Genomic DNA, 18,963 nt, shown 5'->3' on the forward strand with positions numbered 1-18,963 from the left:
CATAGGGGCGATGACTCTCTACCGAGCCTTGATATAGCCTTGTTGTCTTATTTATGCTTGTGGTGGCCAATAGTGTTTTCACATCTCCAGGGTTTCATTTAACATTGACTGGAAAAGCTCAGTTATTGTCTTTTGTCAGCTTTACTTTGCATTTGTTGATGTCAGCGTTTAAAGTGTCTGAATGGTGACTTCAGCCATTTCCTCATTCAAACTCTTGAGATGATAAACACCATACAGTTAGAATTATTTGGATTATTTCATATAATATTTGATGGGAGCATCATTTCAGAAAGCCCTAGACATTTTTGGAAGGACAAACAACACTGTTACTCAAAATGAAGAAGATGTTAACAGAATTTCCGGAAATGGCACCAGTACGTCCCGGGTTTAAACTGAATTGCAGTTACAAGTTTTATTGCTAATGCTACTGTTACGTCAACACTGCTCTTAGTAGCTTTCTGCTCCAAGCCTGCATCTAGACCTGGTCGGGAAGGATTTTACTTTTGAAGTCCTAATATAACGTTACTTAGACTAGCCGCTGACAGAAAAGCTGGCAAGCAAGAACAGGAAAAGACGAGTGTCATGAAGTGCCCCCTTGGTAATCAAGTTTATACAGAGACATTATGAACCTCACAGATAACCTGATATCGAGAGGGAAGAAAAAGCACTTTGTTAGAATTGCCAGTACGCAATAAAAACTCTTTGTACCTCGAGGAGTGGAATTACCATTACTGTGAGTAAAGCCCACTTCGAGCACTGTTCGATGCCACTTTTACTTCATCTGTATGTTAAATCGGAGTAAATCATTTTCAGTCTCTCAATAAAACCCACTGTCTAGTGACACTGTGCAAAGTCTACAATGTGATTGTCAATGTGTCCATGTTGTAATGTTGCAATGTGCATGCTTATGTATGTTTGCACGAGTTTACCTGTTGGCTACTTATGTTATTTTTTGTGTGTGTTTCTCAGGTGGCTCTGAGTTAGTGGTGTGTGCCTGCTACTACCCTCATCAACTACATGAATATCCTTTTGGGTTTGGCCAAATGGTATGTCTTTTTTCAATTCTTTCTCACTACCTGACTGTATACACACTTGCTCACAAGTACAAGTTTAGCACTTCAGCCATACTGTTCCGAGATACACTTTGCTGGTGGCACTCAGATATTAATCTCAAATGTGGAAGCATACAGATTCACATACTCCCCGAATGAATTTTCTTGAATCACTTCATATATGAATGTATAATATCATGTTTTTTTTTTTGCATGTTCACACAATTTAATGCATTTTTAAAATACCTACTGCTTTCTAATATAGCACAATAATATCAAAATGCATTGAAGCGCTGTAGTAGCAGTGGGTGGTGGTTATTAAACTATGTTTGATTTCAATCTGGGGGCGTGGTGTGTTCTATTTGGATGTTTTGCCTCAAAAGGTTTCCCTTTTTTTTTTTTTTTACACCCATGCTAAACCTAATTGGAGGACAATTTCCAAGATTCTTCTCTGCTTGAGATGTTAAATTACTCCAGTGATCTTGTGTCAGAATTCCCTGTTGATTTTTTTGAGCTCCCCTGTTCAGTTGGTTAGTGTTGACAGTAATTGTCAGTATAGGAGTGTAAATTTTAAACAGCTGTTTGTTTTTAAAACCATAAATGAATTGTAGTTTATCCAAAAGACTGAAATTGCACGTGTACTGCATGAGTGTATATTTCTGTACGTTTGTCTTTGTGTGGTCACGCAGGCTAATCCTGCAGAACTTCTACATCGTTACGGTCTCACCTTGCTGCACAGCCACATTGTCCTTTTGACGAGGACCCGCACTTGCCCGCTGGATCCACCACCCAAATCTCCACCTGTACCCCAATGGAAACTCATCCGTCCCCCCAAGAACATTGTGGTCACTTCAGAACCACAGAGTGAGTGAGAGACGGCGAAGGTAGCAGGAAATGAAATATGTTAAAATTAAATTTGGAAAAAAAGGTGGTGAAGGGGAACCAGGAGGAGGATGCAGGGGAGGATATCAAACAAACCGAAAAGCACAAATTGTGAGATAGCGTGTAGGTGAATGTCATAAATAAATATGACTAGAACAAAAAGTGTGTGTTAATGCAGGAGATTTCAAACCTACAGGACAGAGGGCATACAGCACCACATGCTGAAATGAAAATAGGAGGGCAGCTACAATATTTCACTTTTGAAAATAGCTGCTGGCTCAGGCATATCTGACATCAGCTGATCTCTGAGTGAAAAACAGAAGATACAGTAAAAAGTCAGCGTGAAAAAGCAGTGTTAGCGTGATGTGTAAAGGTTTTTTTCTTTTTGCAGAGATCCCTTTTTCAAAACCAGAGCAGTTCATTGGGATTGCCACTCCTTTTCTCTCCGTCGGTGTCAAGAGCAGGGATGGCTCAAAACCAAAACTGTGCGTATGCTGAAATAATGTACATTTAAAACATAAAAAAAAATGTTTTCTGTTCTTCTACTCTGCAAAGAGTCTTTCAGTATTATACAGGTAACCTGTGCGTGCACTTACCTCTTTGTCGAGGAAAGAAAGCAAGAAAACAGCTTATATACAGAGATCACCAGAGAACATTATTATTATCAAATTTGTCTTTTTCCCTTTTTCCCATGGTCTTGCTCTATCCCGCTCTCTACTTCTATTTTTCAATGCAACAAGCCAATAATACTACTTGGTAGTAGTTGAGAAATGTAAGCTCTTTTAGGATTGGGAATTTGTGCCATTTTAACTACTACGATACTGACTGAAACAAATGTTTTTATACATGCTTAAGCCAAAAATAAATTCATAGATCAAAGCAGTCTAATGGTAGAAATGTTCTGCTGTACTTTGATGTCTATAATGTGGCATGTATGACTCATGTGGATGACATGGTGTATTGCCTCTAAAAGTGTTGCCATGAGATGAGATGTCATGCTTATGAGATGATGCATGCGCTGCATCCACACATAACTTGTTCCATGAATATGTGTCGTCGTGTGTCAGAGAGGCCAAGCAGAGCGCTTCAAAGAAGCATTCTCACAGATCTCTGGTGTCCATTACTGAGGGGGAAGAGACTGAATGTCGAGAAGGCTTTGAACCCGATGCAACTGAATGCACCACCAACTCACCAAACAGCAAGGATGAAAAAGAGGTACATAGAATTATTGCCTGCACAATATTCATTTGTATATTCGGATTGTGTGGATTTAATATTTTACAGATAATTGTTTCCAGAATATTGGTAATATAAGACCTTACGTAGTTGTTTTCACCCTATAAATAGTTTTAAGGATCTGCGAAACCCTGGGTAATGCCATTTGTCGGAAAAAAAACAACTAATGGCAGCAGCTGTCTCCAAAATTTTGTTGCCTCCTGTTATTTATTCACTTCATTGCTTCCTCTGTGTTCCCTCACCCCTATGTTTACCCTGTAAGCATGCAATTGAAGGCTCATCAGAGTAGTTTGTGTGTCAGTGACAACAAGGCTTCCATCCCCCAGTCTCAAAGTCACTTCTGTTGTCTCCCAGCCAGGCCACCACTGACCAGGGGCACATCTGCACTAAAGAGAGAACCAGCTAGGAAAGGAAAATACCAGGGGGTGGGGTTCAGAGCAGCAGCACTGGACAGACACGGAGATGAGGACAGAAACAAAGATTGCAAGGAATAAGGAGGGGGACAACTGTACTGTACAATAAGAAAGGAAGGGGACTGAAAAACTGAAAGAAAGTGACGATTGGACAGGGAGAGATGAAAGCGGAGCAGGAAATAGAGGGAGATGGGAAAAGAGAATCTCTGGTGTATGGTGGTAGTGAACAGGGCGCGTGGGTTTCATACAGGGAGAGGTCATGTACTGTGCTGATGAAAAAAGCAGCGCAATTAGATGGTGAGCCATCAGTGTCTGCATCTCCTGGGGGCTTCATTATTACACTTCACTCCTGGCATACAGAGGAAAAATATAGTTCATATTAATCGCCCTCTTGTGTAACTGTGACCAGTTATAGAGCGGTTAGGTTAGGGCAGGGTGGACAAGCTAATTTGATGTGTCGTTTGATGTGTGCACACATACACTCGTTTGGGTTGGTTTGTGCATGTATCATATGTATGCCACATTTATGCTGAGTGTGTGTTCTCGCTCTTCCCAAGCACATGACGGATAACGTGCTGACTGACTGTAAATCAAGAATGAAGGTTTTTTTTCTTTTCTGTTTTGACCCCTCCCTCTGTTTCTGTCAACCCTGGCCAACAGAATCAACCACTATGCCTAGTTCCCAGGATAGAAGAAGGTGCTGTCACATGATGCCCCTAATACCTTCAATGGTCTACTCACTCAGCTGTAGTGTGGGTTAGAGCATTAGTTCCTGGTGTAAGCGTTTTGTTCTAAGTTCTAATATGTTGCGATGAATCACAAAATCACCAAAGTATCTCCATAATTTCAGTTTGCTTGAAGAAAATAGTCAAGGGAAATTTGGACGGGGTCTCTTGTTGAGCAAAGTGTGTAAAATAAAGCCCCATGAAGTGTGGGTTTATGTGCCCGCTCCCACCCATCAACAATGAATGTGATTTGATTTCAGAAAAAAATAGCCGTCTACACCAAAAGTAGTAACGAAAAATCCCAGGAGCTTTGTGTGTAAACTCTATCAGTCTCAATATCCCCTTCCTGTACAAGCAGTCTGCTAAAATGGTATGCTGTGGGTGGACCGGACATACCATGCCTCAGAGCTTCACTCAAACCTTTATGCATTATTGTGAACATGCAGAAACATTCACACAAAAAGGTGTACAAGTTGAAATTTTTCTTGCAGGAAAGTGTTGCTGTAGTGGGGGAGAGGAGGTCAAGTGTGCCTCCCAATCGAAATGCTTCTTTCTGTCTGTCTGGGTCTCTGGGTTTTTATTCACAGAAGTGGTGACTCACACACGTACACACACAGACACACATTCTTGACTCATCAGAGAGTCTTGGCAGGGGTTGCTTTGAAGTTACACGACACAAAGACATAATTCTTATTCAGTGTTGAGTAAACTGTTGGACATTCACCAGGATTTTTCCTGAAAAAAAAAGTAAAATGATGGGGCCTTGAAGAAAGTTTAGGTAGTTGACACGGGTGTTCTCCGTAGCTTAGATAACTGCCTTTTTCCACCACCTCCTGTTTTTCCCAGTTAGAAGGTTCAGAAGAATTTTGTATTTTAATGTTTTGATATGCTTAATTCACCATATTTTTTTGTATTGCTTTGGCCAGATGAGCATGATATCAGAGCTGCTGAATTCCCCTCTAAGAGAAAAACCATGCTAAACACCATAATAACTCCTCATTTGTTGCTCACAGTCCAAATAAATTAGAGCTGGTCTTCCCTGGTGGTGTTTTTAGCAGGGGAGGAGCAGCCCTTGTCACATTAAACCGTGTCTCGGTGTTGGGCAAGAATGGTGCAACACCACAGCTGGCATGGAATCACTAGAGGGTGGAGGCGTATCTCTGGCAGTGTTACTCTGTCAGCAACTCACAGTTCATGCCTCTCTCACTTTTTTTTTTTTTTCTCTCTCTCATCCCTTTAGGTTACTGCAGAGGACGAGAAGAAGGACAATGATGACATCTCCATTGGTAAAAGCTGTTCCTTTGCAATGTTAGGCCCTCATATATGTTCAAAAAAATTTGCATCTGTAAACAAGATCGCTTTACCCGAGGTCAAATATTCAACTTCCAAAATGAGCAGATGCTCATTAATTCTGTTGTATTGAAGATGTCGTGAAGGTCTTCATTATTGGTTGACTTGAACAGCATCTGTGCAGCATAGTCCAATTAATTTGATTAGAAGTATTTGCATCTCTTATCTCCCCTCCCTCCATCTTTCTCTCCGTGCCTCGATCAGTTGGCCAAGACACTTTGAAGAAGATAAAAACTGAAATTATGCCTGGTGACAACGAGCCAACTCCCTGCCTTCTCTCTGCCCCCGTTTAGTTGCTTAGTAACACCTGCAGTTGGAGTTAGCGGACCACCATTGCTCAGAAGCAGAGACACTGGCCCTTGCCGCCTCAGCTTTCTGATCAGACTCTCGCTTTAAGTAGAGCTGGGGGGCAGACAGACTGTGTGTGTGTGTGTGTGTGTGTGTGTGTGTGTGTGTGTGTGTGTGTGTGTGTGTGTGTTTGTTTTGGGGTGGAGAGTGTCTGTGTGCATATGTCTACTGCTTTGCACTGCACGCATTGAGATAGTGGGAGTCGGTGAGTGGGAGTATAGATGTCCATGTGCAGTTACACTATGCCATTATGTGGGAGTTTGGCCAATTCGACTCACTACATTTAAGATAATGATTTGAGTCTCGGATAACTGGAGTCACAAGAGAAAAGGCATTTTGTTACTCGCAGCATTTTGAAATGGAAGATTTCACAGGCAATTCCATATCCATTTAGAACCAAGTGCGGCATGAAAAATACGAGTCGACTCGGATGCTACTCAGCTTGATAAAGACATGTTTTTCTTTTACTAAGATTCTGCCAATTTCTATTAGCCATGGACGATATTAAACACAGTACTTTGCTTTATAATCCATCTCTATGCTAGGCGGCTGTGTACTGCGCACCCGCTACTTTACATATCACGCGTAACCCAACAAAAATGTTTTAAACTCATAATTTATCAGGAACTGCATTGCCTAAATTATGCAATCTGAACCTTCCTTCCAGATGAACCTAAAACTACAAAGAAGGAGCCTGTAACTGAGGAACTCTCAGCTGTTGTCAAACCTTCCCCGAAGGAGACCTGGGTGGACCTGGATGATTTAACTAACGGCTTCCAGTGAGACACAGATAGACACAAATATGTACTTATGCATTGCAAACATAGTGGATAATCGTAGACAGTTGTGAAAAAAAACACAATTAAGATTATAATACTTTTCTTCCAGGGCTCTCTTGGTGTTTCATAAGCAACAGATTTACCAGCATCATATCCAGCGATCATATTTTAAGGTACATAATGTTTCACAAAATAACTCTGTGACTAATTTCTGCAGGTTTACTCTACAAAGCTGGTAATGTTAAAGCTGTTGATTTATTTTCCCACAGGTTTTCATATGTTTGTGCTTTGACATATTGATGGTGAATGTATTGGATATATTGCAATGAACTTGGCTGTTATTGTCTGCAGAGCACCACTGTGTCCAAAACTACAGGAGGCATCAGCAGCACTGGATCACCTACAAGCTTAATCAGTGGATCCCCTGTTGTGGTAGGCCCAGAAGTAGACATGCACAACACACAGAAACACACGCATGCACTCTTAAGAAATGCACATGGACACATACCTAACCCTGTACATGTGAATTGTATGAAAGTAGATCTGTGACTAGTGCTTAAAAGTAAGGTAACTTAATCTCTCGCAAAACAAATAAAATAATATGCTGCTCCTGCTGAAATTCAGCAGGGGTTGACAGTTGTTCATCACACTTTAGCTCAGATCCATTCCTTTCATAAGTTAGATATTGATGGTTTAAGCTACTACCAAGCTCAGTTCTAAGCTTGATTCTTATAGAAATTTAAAGTTTGTGTTGCAGATGCTTCATTCATCTGATCCTTTTTGCAGCCTATGCTACTGTTAAGGCAAAACAATTGCGACGTATCGAAGAGTACAAAAAGTGACTATATAGGAATTTATGAAAACATGTCACACGGGTCTTTTGATTTGACAAAAATAGCCTAAACATTTTGGAGCTTCCCGCCTCATCTAGTGCTCTTCAACAGCATATGGAGCGTGCTTAAACAGGTGAATGTAAATGGGGGAATTTATTACCTTTTGATGTCGGTTGTCAATGGCCTCCTTGATCTTTCGTGGCTGCCTGCTTAGTCCTGGCCCATGACTTTTAAATGAACCTCCACACTTAAATCTTTATTAGAGAAAAGATATTTGAGGCATTCGCATACATAATGATTACAAGTGATTACATAAAGCTTTACTACTAATTAGGGTGATTTTTTTTTTAGAGTCTCTGTTAATAACAGCCTGTGTAAAATGCCTTTCTTCAGAGAGTATTAAGATAGATAGATAGATAGATAGATAGATAGATAGATAGATAGATAGATAGATAGATAGATAGATAGATAGATAGATAGATAGATAGATAGATAGATAGATAGATAGATAGATAGATAGATAGATAGATAGATAGTTACTTACTTAAATCTGTAAGGTTTCTCTGTAAAGTGCACTGCCTGTTCATGTCACATGCATCACATACTGAAGACACCCCACTGAAGTTGTCTGTGGTATCAGTGTGTGTGTGTGTGTGTTATCAGTGTGTGTGTGTGTGTGTGTGTGTGTGTGTGTGTGTGTGTGTGTGTGTGTGTGTGTGTGTGTGTGTGTGTGTGTGTGTGTAGGGTTGTATTTTTATGCCTGCATGTATGGAGTAATTGATTCTGCTCATCATTCAAGATGAGTATGCATTTGCATTCTCACCCAGTAGTCTTTGTCAGTCTTCCCTCCCCTTTGACTTTCTCACCTGATGTTTTTTCTTACATTATTAAATTCACCGCCTTGGTCTCTCCTCGTCAGGTGCCACCTCAAATGTTTCTTAAGCTCACTTGGCTCTTTTCTATCTCTTCTTTTTCCTCCCCTCAGCCTCCCAACCCCACCGCTTCTTCACTTCCTTCCCCTCCCTTCTCCGTAGTTTCCTCCAGTTTCTCCTCCACTAAGCCACACTTCTATCAGTTTATCCATCATCCCTTCCTACAGCTCTCTGCTCTCTCTCTCTCTCTCTCTCTCTCTCTCTCTCTCTCTCTCTCTCTCTCTCTCTCTCTCTCTCTCTCTCTCTCTCTCTCTCTTTCTTTTCCTTGTCTGTCTTCATGCTGATAACTAAGGGCAGTGTGTGTGTGTGTGTGTGTGTGTGTGTGTGTGTGTGTGTGTGTGTGTGTGTGTGTGTGTGTGTGTGTGTGTGTGTGTGTGTGTTTCTGCCCGTAGTGTCTCGATGTGAGAGGCACTTACTACCTGAGTGTGGACAGCCTGCAACCGTCTCAGATCGTCATCAGCTTCTCTCCTCTCGTTGTCTGGGGAGATACAGCTGAGGAGAGTAAGAATTTATCACACACACATACAGACACAGATTTTCTGATGTGCAAGTAATGTAAGCAGCTTGACTGTTTAACAGCATTTATATATCTCTGTATTTGCATGCATAAACCACATATCATAACCATATTCAGGATATACAGTATGTAATTATTCATGAAACCACTCCAAAATGTATTAATATTCTATAAATGTGACCCATTGGGTTTGTGATATTTGACTGCAGTGTGCAGCTAATAAATTTTTTTTTCTCCACTTTACAACACCTCATAGAAAAGGACAAGTCAACCGCACGTTGGGCTGCACTTCTCACTGTCCTGCCGCATTGCTGGACAAGTCTGTCCTCTCACCTGCCTGTTCTCACCATCAGGACCACCTCCTCAAAGGCAGCTGTGCTGAACTTATCCGCAGGGTGGGTAGCACTGATGAATACAAGTGTGCACTATATTAATTCAAATATTTAGATTAAATCAGGTTTGTTAGCACTACCATGTTAGTATGTCCTCAGTATGCTGCTTAAAATATTTGATATTGTGGTACTTTTAATTCTTTTCAGTTACCATATTACACACCATAGTAAGCAAAAGCGTTATAGTTATGACTAGTCTAATGTCATTAGACATTTGCTGACTCAATGCTTATCTTGTGAAATTCATATGGGAATTCTCGGATGCCTTTTAATATCATCAGGTTGTGTATCTAAACAGAATATCACCCCTTCTCATATTTCTTTACATTTAATTTCTCTGCTTTCACATCTACACCTCATAACCCTAAATTACCCATGGCGACATATAAATCCCATCATGAGGAACCTGTTCTAAAAATGTGTGCTTTTTTTTTTTTTTTTTGCACAGTTTGGGATGTTTTGATGAAGAGACATGAAACGTATAATCTCCTGTAGTCATTTTTAAATCTATGCAGAGATCTACTTAAAGCGATCATAAAGTGGGCAGAGGATATCTGCCTACGTCAGATGCTCTGAAAAGAGCTAAAAAGCGTCTGTCCTAGTCTCTATTAATGGGTCCGACTTGGCCTAGAAGCAGAGGGCCTAGTTTCTGGGGTCAGGTGCAGGTATGCAGCAGGGCAATTACCACTGAGCCATAATCACACACAGCACTCACCTTCCCCTTACGCCCCATTATTTTTTCTCTCCAAGACGTAATAGCTGGTATGTCCACGCTTTTGGGCAGCAATCTTTTTTTTCCTTTCTCTTTTCTCTTTGTAAGTCCACCTGTATGTGGTACGCTATTTGACGAATGTTTTGCTTTCTTGAGTCGCTCCACTGACATTGTTTTTTTTTTTTTTTTTAAACATACTGTCCTTCGCTAGTCTATTAATCCCCTGCTTTATTCTCACTTTTGATGTTTCTTCTCCCTGTCTATTCTCCCACACACCCTATCTTCTTCTCTCTCTCCCATTCATTTCACTTTTGTACAGCCCTTATCCAGCTCTGCCTCAGTGCTCATCCACCTAGTTAGGCTGTGATGGCTGAATTATGTAAAGCTAATGGGGCCGAGGAAGTGGGGTTCCATTCTCTCATGCCTGACGAGGCCCTGTGAACTCAGCTTGGCACTTGGCAGATAGGACATTAGACTACGACACTTCTGACTGTTTGACCCACTCAATGTTACTTGACAGAAACATAGCAGTTCTACTATTGAGAGGAAATGGAATTTATTCTTTATGTGGTTACTGCTACCAAAAACGGTGGAGCCACATGGTGGTGAGTGAAGGGATGCCTCTGTACTCTTTTTACTCTGTTTTTAAACTGTTCTGTTGTGTAATATTTAACTACTTCAGACTTTGACTTGGGAAAAACTAGCATCTATCTCTGAAGCAGTGGAGCCTAATGGGCGGCAAGATAAAGCTCAAGACAAAATGTATTCTATGGAAGCACTCCCATTTCCAATGTTTCTTCTTTTTTAATATTCTAGATAGATGGATCTCTTAAAGCCTCTAAAAACTATTCAAACTGGAATTGTTTTTTTTTTTTTTAAATGCAGTTTGCCTTCCCTCTCTCCCCCTCAGGCGCCATGTGTACTGCATCCACACAAGAGCAGCTCTGGGTTACAATGTCCACCTGTGCAGCAAGACACCGTTCATCTTTGGGGATGAAGACGCTGTCATGTCACAGCTGTCGAAGGTGACCAAGGCCTGTAGTTATCGATTAAGAATGATAGTAATTTGAGTCCAATTTTGTGTGGATTTGAAAAGTAATTTTTGGTTTTTCGGAGTAACAAAGGTGAATAGCAATTTTTGTGTTTTATTCCAATTTATTACTGGATCAAAAAAAAAATCTGTTGGAGCAGAGAGAGAATACACAAAAGAGAGAGAGAAATAGAAATATCCCAAAATAGGAGAGATGATATAGCCTACCAGCTCCTCAACCTAAATCATGACAGTATGAATTGTACAAAATACTGCATACTTGGACATAGTGACAGAAAGGATTACATTGCCCTTGTTGCAATGTCCTCGTCGTAACATTTTTGAATAGAGTTTATTCCACCTTCATTTTACAAAATCACATCACGTTAGTAAGACGCTGCTTCTGCTTTCTCACATTTTAGCCCAGTGTTTCTGTTGTTGAAAGAATAATTTTTTAATCGTTTTTGAGAGACACTGGATTAAATTTTAGGCTGTGTATATGTGAGAAAAAAAAAGGAAATAAAAGGCCTCTATCTTATCTGTCATCCACAGGCCAGCGCAGTTTTTTACTTGGGGCATATTTCCTGTAAAAAAAAAAAAATAATCCTGATTTCTTTCACAATGGAAGTGCATCCAAATGTATTGGTATTGCGGTCACACTGCTTCACTGTCCCATTTAACTTAAGAGCATTCATCTGACCTGCAGCACTAAATAAAACGGAGATGCTTCCCCGCTCTTTTGACAGGAAAGTGCTCGTTTCACTGAGTGGAGCTCATCCATCTTTGGGGCCCTGTCCAGACTGATGGCTTCCTTTGGAGATGAGCAGGACTTGCCAGCACTCAGAAAGACCCTAGAAGAGGCTCACTGTCCCCAAAACATCACCACCACCCTGGGAAAATGGAAACACAACAAGGTAGTTTACTGGTAGTGGTACACAGTTAGACATTCAATGAATACCTCACTGTACTTTATACCTTGGCAGTTGATTGACAGTTGCTATGTCTACAGGTTGATAAATGCATGCTGCACACATTAGGCCATGTCTTTATTTCTGATCAGATATATTATATGAAAGTACAGCTTAGCTTTGACTTACCATATAGCTTGTTGTACTATTTATTTATCAGCAGCCATGTTTAGCTATTGTACCATATTTGTGTAGCTTAGTTGAGTAACTTTATTTTAATAGGTTGCCTACCTGTTTCAGCTATTGCACGGCTGTTGCTTCTTCTACTTTTGGAACACTAAAATGCTTCTTTTTTTTTCAAGACAAAAGGAAGACAAAGGTCAAATTTCAGAAACTTATTGCACCATTTTCTTTAAATATACACAATGTTTCTGTACATTTTAGATACTGGAATGTGGTGATGCTCATCTGCTTACCGTGGTGTAAAGTGCAGTATGTGTGTTGGGGTCTGAAGGTGTTTAACTCAGCAGTTTACCACATGCTGTGTGAGGTTCTGGGTCGGAAGCTGACATCAGAGGAGCAGTTCGCTGTACAGGCCCTCACTGGTGACCCTTCACTCTTGGCCACTGACCCCAAAGAATACTCCCCTACAAGTAAGTGCCACTTATGTGTTTGCAATTTTTTTTTAATGTACAATGATGTACATTTACATGTAATTGTAAGTATATACCTAAAACATACAATAGTTACACCGTTTTTGTCAGTTGCACCAAGGTTCACATATTCTACTTTAAACTACATCTTCAATGCAGTATATAACTTCTTAAATCAGTGAATTAAGCACTTTTGACACCTACTCTACCCAAATAATAGTTGACATCAAAGGATAGCATAAGATAAGCCACACAGGTAAGTGTGTAAATTAATTAAATCCACAATTTTTTTTTAACATGTTTTTAATTAAATGGTATTTCACAGTTTTCATAATTTTCATAATTCAATATTTACCCACAACTTGCTTTTTTCTGATGTCACTCTGCTGTTAAGCAGATGCAGAGTCAAAGCCTCCAGAAATCTGGAGAGACAGGCAGCCAACAGACAAAGAGGTCGAGGCAGTCACCATCCTGCAGGCTGGATTCAAAGGGCACTTGGTGCGAGAGGTCCTTAATGCCTCAAAACCTGGTAAACAAGTGCATGTACTCACAAAAAACATGTTAATTCAAGCAACATGGTCAGATTTAAATCTCATCTTTGAGAACAAAAATACTGACTATAGACTTGGCAATGCCATTAAATACTTTTGTTTGTCAGTGCTTTATTAAGGAAAGACAGAAACATCTGTATCCATTGCAGAAGGATAAAAAATACTATATTAGGGGGGGAAAACATGAGAATGCCCATGTTTCATTTGTAGGTCATTATTTAGTGTCCAAAAATGCACAACACACACGTACGAAACGCCTTCTGCTTCTTGCATTCGCTGCTTGATTTAGCCTGATGGCGTATATTGAGCCTCTGAGCCGAGGCTCAAATATGTATTGATGAGACTGCCACTCTTACTAATACACCCTGACAGATGAAGGGTGGCCACAGAGGGGATACACACACATGTGCACACAACATTCCTGCATCCACAACCAAATCGTTTATTAGTGACAGCAAAGGAAAGATGGGGAGGAAAAGATAGAGAAACGGTGAGCAGTTTCCAGGGAAGAATGAGAATAAATAGAGAGACAGAACTGTGCAGCTCTGCCTCTGTAAATGTATTAAGGAATTTTGCTTTGAAATAATGTTTTCTTTTTATTGATCACTGTTTTTAGTGTGAGTTTTGTTTTTGTGCTAGTTGCAGGCAATTTAGACATTTTCTGCAGTTTTAGATCAAATATTTTTTATGTTTTTAGATTTGACGTAACAGTAATTATCTTCATGTGAGAGTGCACCACCGCCGTTTGTTGACTCCGGAGGAAACACTTGGGGTGACAGACATTCTGTTTATTTCATTGACCTGGGGCTAACCTTGTCTTCTCCTGGCACAACACATGACACTGTCGCCCTCTGAATAACTTGCACATATGGGAGTATGGACAGTCTCATTACTACATAATTTGCATAAAACATCACAGCACTATGGCATCGTTGAGACTTTGCATCAAACATCCAAAATACTCAGATCACTATCGAACCCATCTGCCTGCAATGCTACAAAATATCGCTGGTAGTTATGTGGCATTAGCATGAGCCACACATAGATACGCAGGCTTAACAGCTTGACTTCTATGAAATTGGCCTGTCATGGTTAAGTTCTCCCAGATATTTTATTCATTGACTTGTCAAGGCACAAATTGCAGCTTTCAGAGTTGAAGGTACTGTAATGTAAACACCAATCATATTTTAGAAGCCCTGACTGTCTAATAACACTTTGAGAAGCCATTTATTCCAATAAAAGTAAGAACTGGCTTTTTCTTTTTTAAGTGGGCCAATTTCCCCGGCACACGTGTCTATGAGGCTTCCTCAAACAACGCAGTGCTCACACCACATTTCCTTACGTAGCTCTTTTGCTTATTGCTCTTTTACACTTTTCCATCCACTCTCTCACGTTTGCCTGTTTTTCTGCCTCTGTGTTCTCTCTTTGCTTATAAAGATGATAGAAGGTCTTCCTCTCACAATAGGCAGTCCAGGTACATTATAATGGTCTATTTGGAAAGGTGGCCATTTGAAAAGAGAGCTGAGGGAAAGGAGGGATGTGTGGTAAGAGAATCTGAGGACACCTTTGCCACATGTCTGATACGCAAAACAAAAGTCTATCATTCAGCTTGTCTTCTCAGAGCCTTTCTTATGGTTATGAGCACAAACACATACTCATACTCACATAGTACTACATTCTTTATCAAATATTATGTTCTGTTCAGAGTGGTTACCTCTCTGGTGAAATGAGTGTGAAAGTTGATGTCAAGGTGAGAATAATTCCCCCCGATCATCTCTCTCTGAATGAGGCAAAAAAAAAATAAATGCATTTTGCAATTACTGTCTGTGAATTAGGTCAGCTACAATATTTTTTTCATGTGTTTGACAGCAACATGGATTGTCTTTCATCTTTAATGGTGGCTACTTTTCTCTGTGTGTGTGCGTGTATGTACGCTCATATCATCCAGGAACGAAGGAGAATCTTAGTGCAGCGAAGAGCCTTTTACAAATGTGGCCGAAGATTGAATCTGATGCGGACAAACATGCTGCCTTCTTGCTACGGTAAATGAGGGATAAAACATTTCAAATACACATTATCAATCACTTCTTCACAAGTAATAAAAATATATACATATCCTCGGCTTGTACTACGCATCATAGATATTTCAAACAAATGTCATTATCTGGGAGAATACGAGGGCTCTCTTACTACAGTCGTGTGTCAATGCCATGTGCATTGTGTGTGGCATGCGTTTAGCCTCTCTGTTGCACTGCATGCCCAGAATCTGCTCCCTCTCCTTGTTGTGGCAGCCTGTGGGGGCCATGCAGGGAGCATTTTCCACATTGTGTTCCATCTTTTCCCAGTGGTACCATCTGCTGTTTATACTCTCCTCGTTCCAATCGGCTAGCAGCGTCTGCCGAATGACCTGCTGCCTGGGGAAGTGTGTGTGTGCGTGAGCATCGAGAGCTCGGTCAATGTGTGTGTGTATTGAGGGTGAAGGGGGAATTTGTTGGGTGCTGTGAATCATTGAGCATGTGTTTTTTCTCAAATGACAGAAATAACCACTTCAGTCAAAGATCACGCTGAGAAGCAAAGTGCCTCCCCTCTCCTCCAGTGTATTCTTTTTATTTCATTCTATTTCGTTTACTGAATTTGAGTAATAATCAGCTACATAGAGGATACGTTTGTGTAGGTTGTCTCTGAGAGTATATTTATCATTGCCTTTCACTGTATACATGGATTTATTTGAAAATGAAGTTTGTAAATGTGCTTTGGCCCTCTGGTTTTTCTGTGCAGGTATATCATTGAAAACTCTGAGAGGAAAGCAGAGGTCTACCCCTGTGTGCAGGATGAATCGACCAGAATCGCCTTCAATGATTACTCTGTTTCTGTTCAAGACACAGCCAACTCCTGGGTCTTGGTCTTCAGGTTAGAGAACTTTGTAACTTAAAGGTTTTACTTGTCAGTGAAAAAGAATTCCACACCTATCGAGGAGAATCAGGAGGAATCCTGCTGTAAATGACTGATGTTCCCTTCTTACCAAATTTCACATTGTTGCCTTCGAGCATTGTATTCAGCTTTCATTTGTGCTGGTAAAGCTAATATGGGGCTAGAAATACACCTCTGTAGCATTGAAAAAAATAATGGAAAAATTTGGTCAGACCTTGGAATTTGGTCACGTAATTGGTTGACTTCATCTTTGTTGTTTATATAGAGAGGTGTTCAAGTTTCCAAAGAAGATGTTGCTGATACCAAAGGTCTACTCTCCAGTCCCAAATCATCTGCTGCACGTCATAAATAATGACACAGGAGAGGAGGTCAACATGGTCCACAATGAAGTAGCACCCCATATCTATCAACCCAATAAGGTGTGTGGATGTAAACATTTCTTGGACCTCAAAACTTCATATATTTTTGGGAATATTGGCACACTCTCCATAATAAATCCCTTCACTTTACTCCCACCATGACTTAGTCCTCAACTGAATGCAAACCTGTTGTCTGTGTCAGGGACAGTTGTGATGGCATGGTGCCTTTTTTTTTTTTTTTTTTTTTACATTTCTAGTATTAGATATGACAGAAATATTTGCAAAATCTCCACATTGTTGTTTTTCCTGTTTACACCCTCCCTCTGAAAATATAGTTATTTTGATTTCATTTTGAAATATTTCTGTATCTCTTGTCCCAGCTTGGTTACACCTTTGTAGCCGAGTTTGTCATATCAGAATTACCCCCTTCTGGTGCCAGGTGGAGGATGCGCCTGATTGGCTCAAAGGAACCTCTTCCAAAGCTCTGCCGTGAGACGCCAGTCAATGCATTCTCAGTGAAGGAATTCCGGGATTATTACATTCCCAATGACAAAAATGTCATATGTCGGTGAGAGAATTTTGTGGTACACGTTTAATTGAAGGGTAAAGAACGGATAGATTGTATAATGGTCAAATGAAATTCATTATTACATTTTCTAACACAGGAGTAAATTGAGGATCGTCTGAGAAACTAACGGTACCCTCGATCATTTCTACAGTTATAATCTGCAGGTGTCAAACGACGACGTCCTCGGAACAATTCAGGTTCAGACTTCCAAGACAGATGTATGGATACGCCTGTCTGTTCTGGACCAGGAGAAGGAAGTGGCTAGCAACACTGGGACAGGCCATGTGATAATTCCTGTGTTCTACTTCCTGGCTGATAAACGTGAGCAGTCATTTGGTTCAGAAACTTCTTCTGGATCATTGCAAAAGATTTTTAAGATGGCCTCTTAATACAGAAACCATTTTGCATGTTCTATCTTGTTCATTCAATATTATCCCATTACCACCCACCTGGCCTGAATATGAGCTGAGTGAACAGCTGTATTTTGAATGACATTGGCCCACTCTGAATGTACATTAAATTATACATTGTTTGAAGGAACAAAGCCTTACAATTCAAATGGTGTAAACAATTTCAAGATACAAATACCACTGCAACAAAAGCAGCAACAATCGTTTTTTACTTGATAATTAGAGTCTATACACAGTAAAATGGTAGTTTCTTTCCTTTTGTCAGCGAGGGACACACATTTGTTGAATCACTATTTAATGCACACTATTTCCACTGTAAAAGTCCAAAAAACAAACTTGTTTTACAATTGTAGTCTTTTCTTTGTGTTATAAAAGAGTGAGTGAATGTTTAGTGGTTAAATGCAGCTCTCTTTTGCACATCTGGCATTTATTTAGGCCAGATACCGAAGTCATGAAAAGTGGTTTCAAAGTATTTACAAAGACAGATTATTGACTACTCGGGTCTTTTCTCTGATATGGACTTAGTTTAGTGTCTCGCTCTCTGTCACAGGCCCTAGCAGCACAGATAAAAAGAACCAGAAAGGATCCCCCACCCAGGACACTGCCCAGAAAAGAGATGGGGAGGACATCACCGTTAAAAACTCAGACTCCTCATCTGACCTGTACCAGCCTCCCACAGAGACTATGGTATCACTGACAACTGTCTGCGTGGTATCTGCTATTGCTCAAACACTCTGCATGTGCATCTCACTTTGCCTCTCTGTCTTTCTCACCCACTTGCTTGCTGCCTGTTCATATCAATTTTTTCCGGCCAGATAACGCCTTACTTGTACGCATTACACACACACTCGCAGACACACATGAATTTACACTCACCCACACACACATTCTCACAGACAAAATTTGACAAAAAGAGGAGAGCAGCAGAAACTGGAGGGGTGTGTTTGTTGTTACTGTCTGACTTATCAGGGCTTGTCAGGGAACAGTGATTTGTGGGTGATTTATGATTCGCTGTCTGAAGACCCCCAGTCTAACAGACCTGTTGTCATAGTTTGATGATTGCCAAAGCCTATTATACATTCTTATAAGTGTGTACCATCATATATTTTCATGCACACAAAACAAGTCCATAAGACTCGGAAAATCAGCAAAGGTTTATTTGTTTTGTTGTCGTGACTGTCAGTATGAATCTGGAGAATAGCCAAAAAAAAATTCCCTCAGCAACCGCTCGTAAATCAGTACAGTTCATTTGGCAGTTACAGCAGTGATTTAAGCCTTTTAGCAACAAGAACATTGTTCTTTAAGAAGTTTCTTTTAATTACAACCTGCTAATACTTTTTAATAACAAATTTCCCAACGTAACAAAATAACCCAATGACAAT

At 40.3% G+C, this 18,963-nt stretch overlaps 1 protein-coding gene across 4 annotated transcripts in view; it reads left to right on the forward strand.

Annotated features, from left to right (window-relative positions):
• Positions 1-18,963, forward strand: part of adgb (androglobin) — a 39,557-nt gene that overhangs the window by 11,881 nt on the left and 8,713 nt on the right. For 3 of the 4 annotated variants that reach the window (XM_069701810.1, XM_069701807.1, XM_069701809.1), the window contains exons 9-28: positions 970-1,046; positions 1,742-1,916; positions 2,326-2,419; positions 3,002-3,149; positions 5,549-5,594; positions 6,674-6,785; positions 6,895-6,958; positions 7,137-7,217; positions 8,943-9,051; positions 9,324-9,462; positions 11,082-11,196; positions 11,948-12,115; positions 12,624-12,762; positions 13,157-13,291; positions 15,262-15,355; positions 16,092-16,223; positions 16,510-16,663; positions 16,984-17,171; positions 17,323-17,492; positions 18,132-18,268. In XM_069701810.1, the coding sequence (XP_069557911.1) occupies positions 970-1,046; positions 1,742-1,916; positions 2,326-2,419; positions 3,002-3,149; positions 5,549-5,594; positions 6,674-6,785; positions 6,895-6,958; positions 7,137-7,217; positions 8,943-9,051; positions 9,324-9,462; positions 11,082-11,196; positions 11,948-12,115; positions 12,624-12,762; positions 13,157-13,291; positions 15,262-15,355; positions 16,092-16,223; positions 16,510-16,663; positions 16,984-17,171; positions 17,323-17,492; positions 18,132-18,268 (2,477 nt within the window). The remainder of the gene's footprint in view (positions 1-969; positions 1,047-1,741; positions 1,917-2,325; positions 2,420-3,001; positions 3,150-5,548; positions 5,595-6,673; positions 6,786-6,894; positions 6,959-7,136; positions 7,218-8,942; positions 9,052-9,323; positions 9,463-11,081; positions 11,197-11,947; positions 12,116-12,623; positions 12,763-13,156; positions 13,292-15,261; positions 15,356-16,091; positions 16,224-16,509; positions 16,664-16,983; positions 17,172-17,322; positions 17,493-18,131; positions 18,269-18,963) is intronic. The other variant, XM_069701808.1, reaches the window with a different exon arrangement.

This window comes from Brachyistius frenatus, unplaced genomic scaffold (assembly GCF_029030835.1).
Source record: "Brachyistius frenatus isolate BFR_SWC_R1_liver_20210118 unplaced genomic scaffold, ASM2903083v1 Contig_38, whole genome shotgun sequence".
Taxonomy (NCBI): Eukaryota; Metazoa; Chordata; class Actinopteri; family Embiotocidae; genus Brachyistius; species Brachyistius frenatus.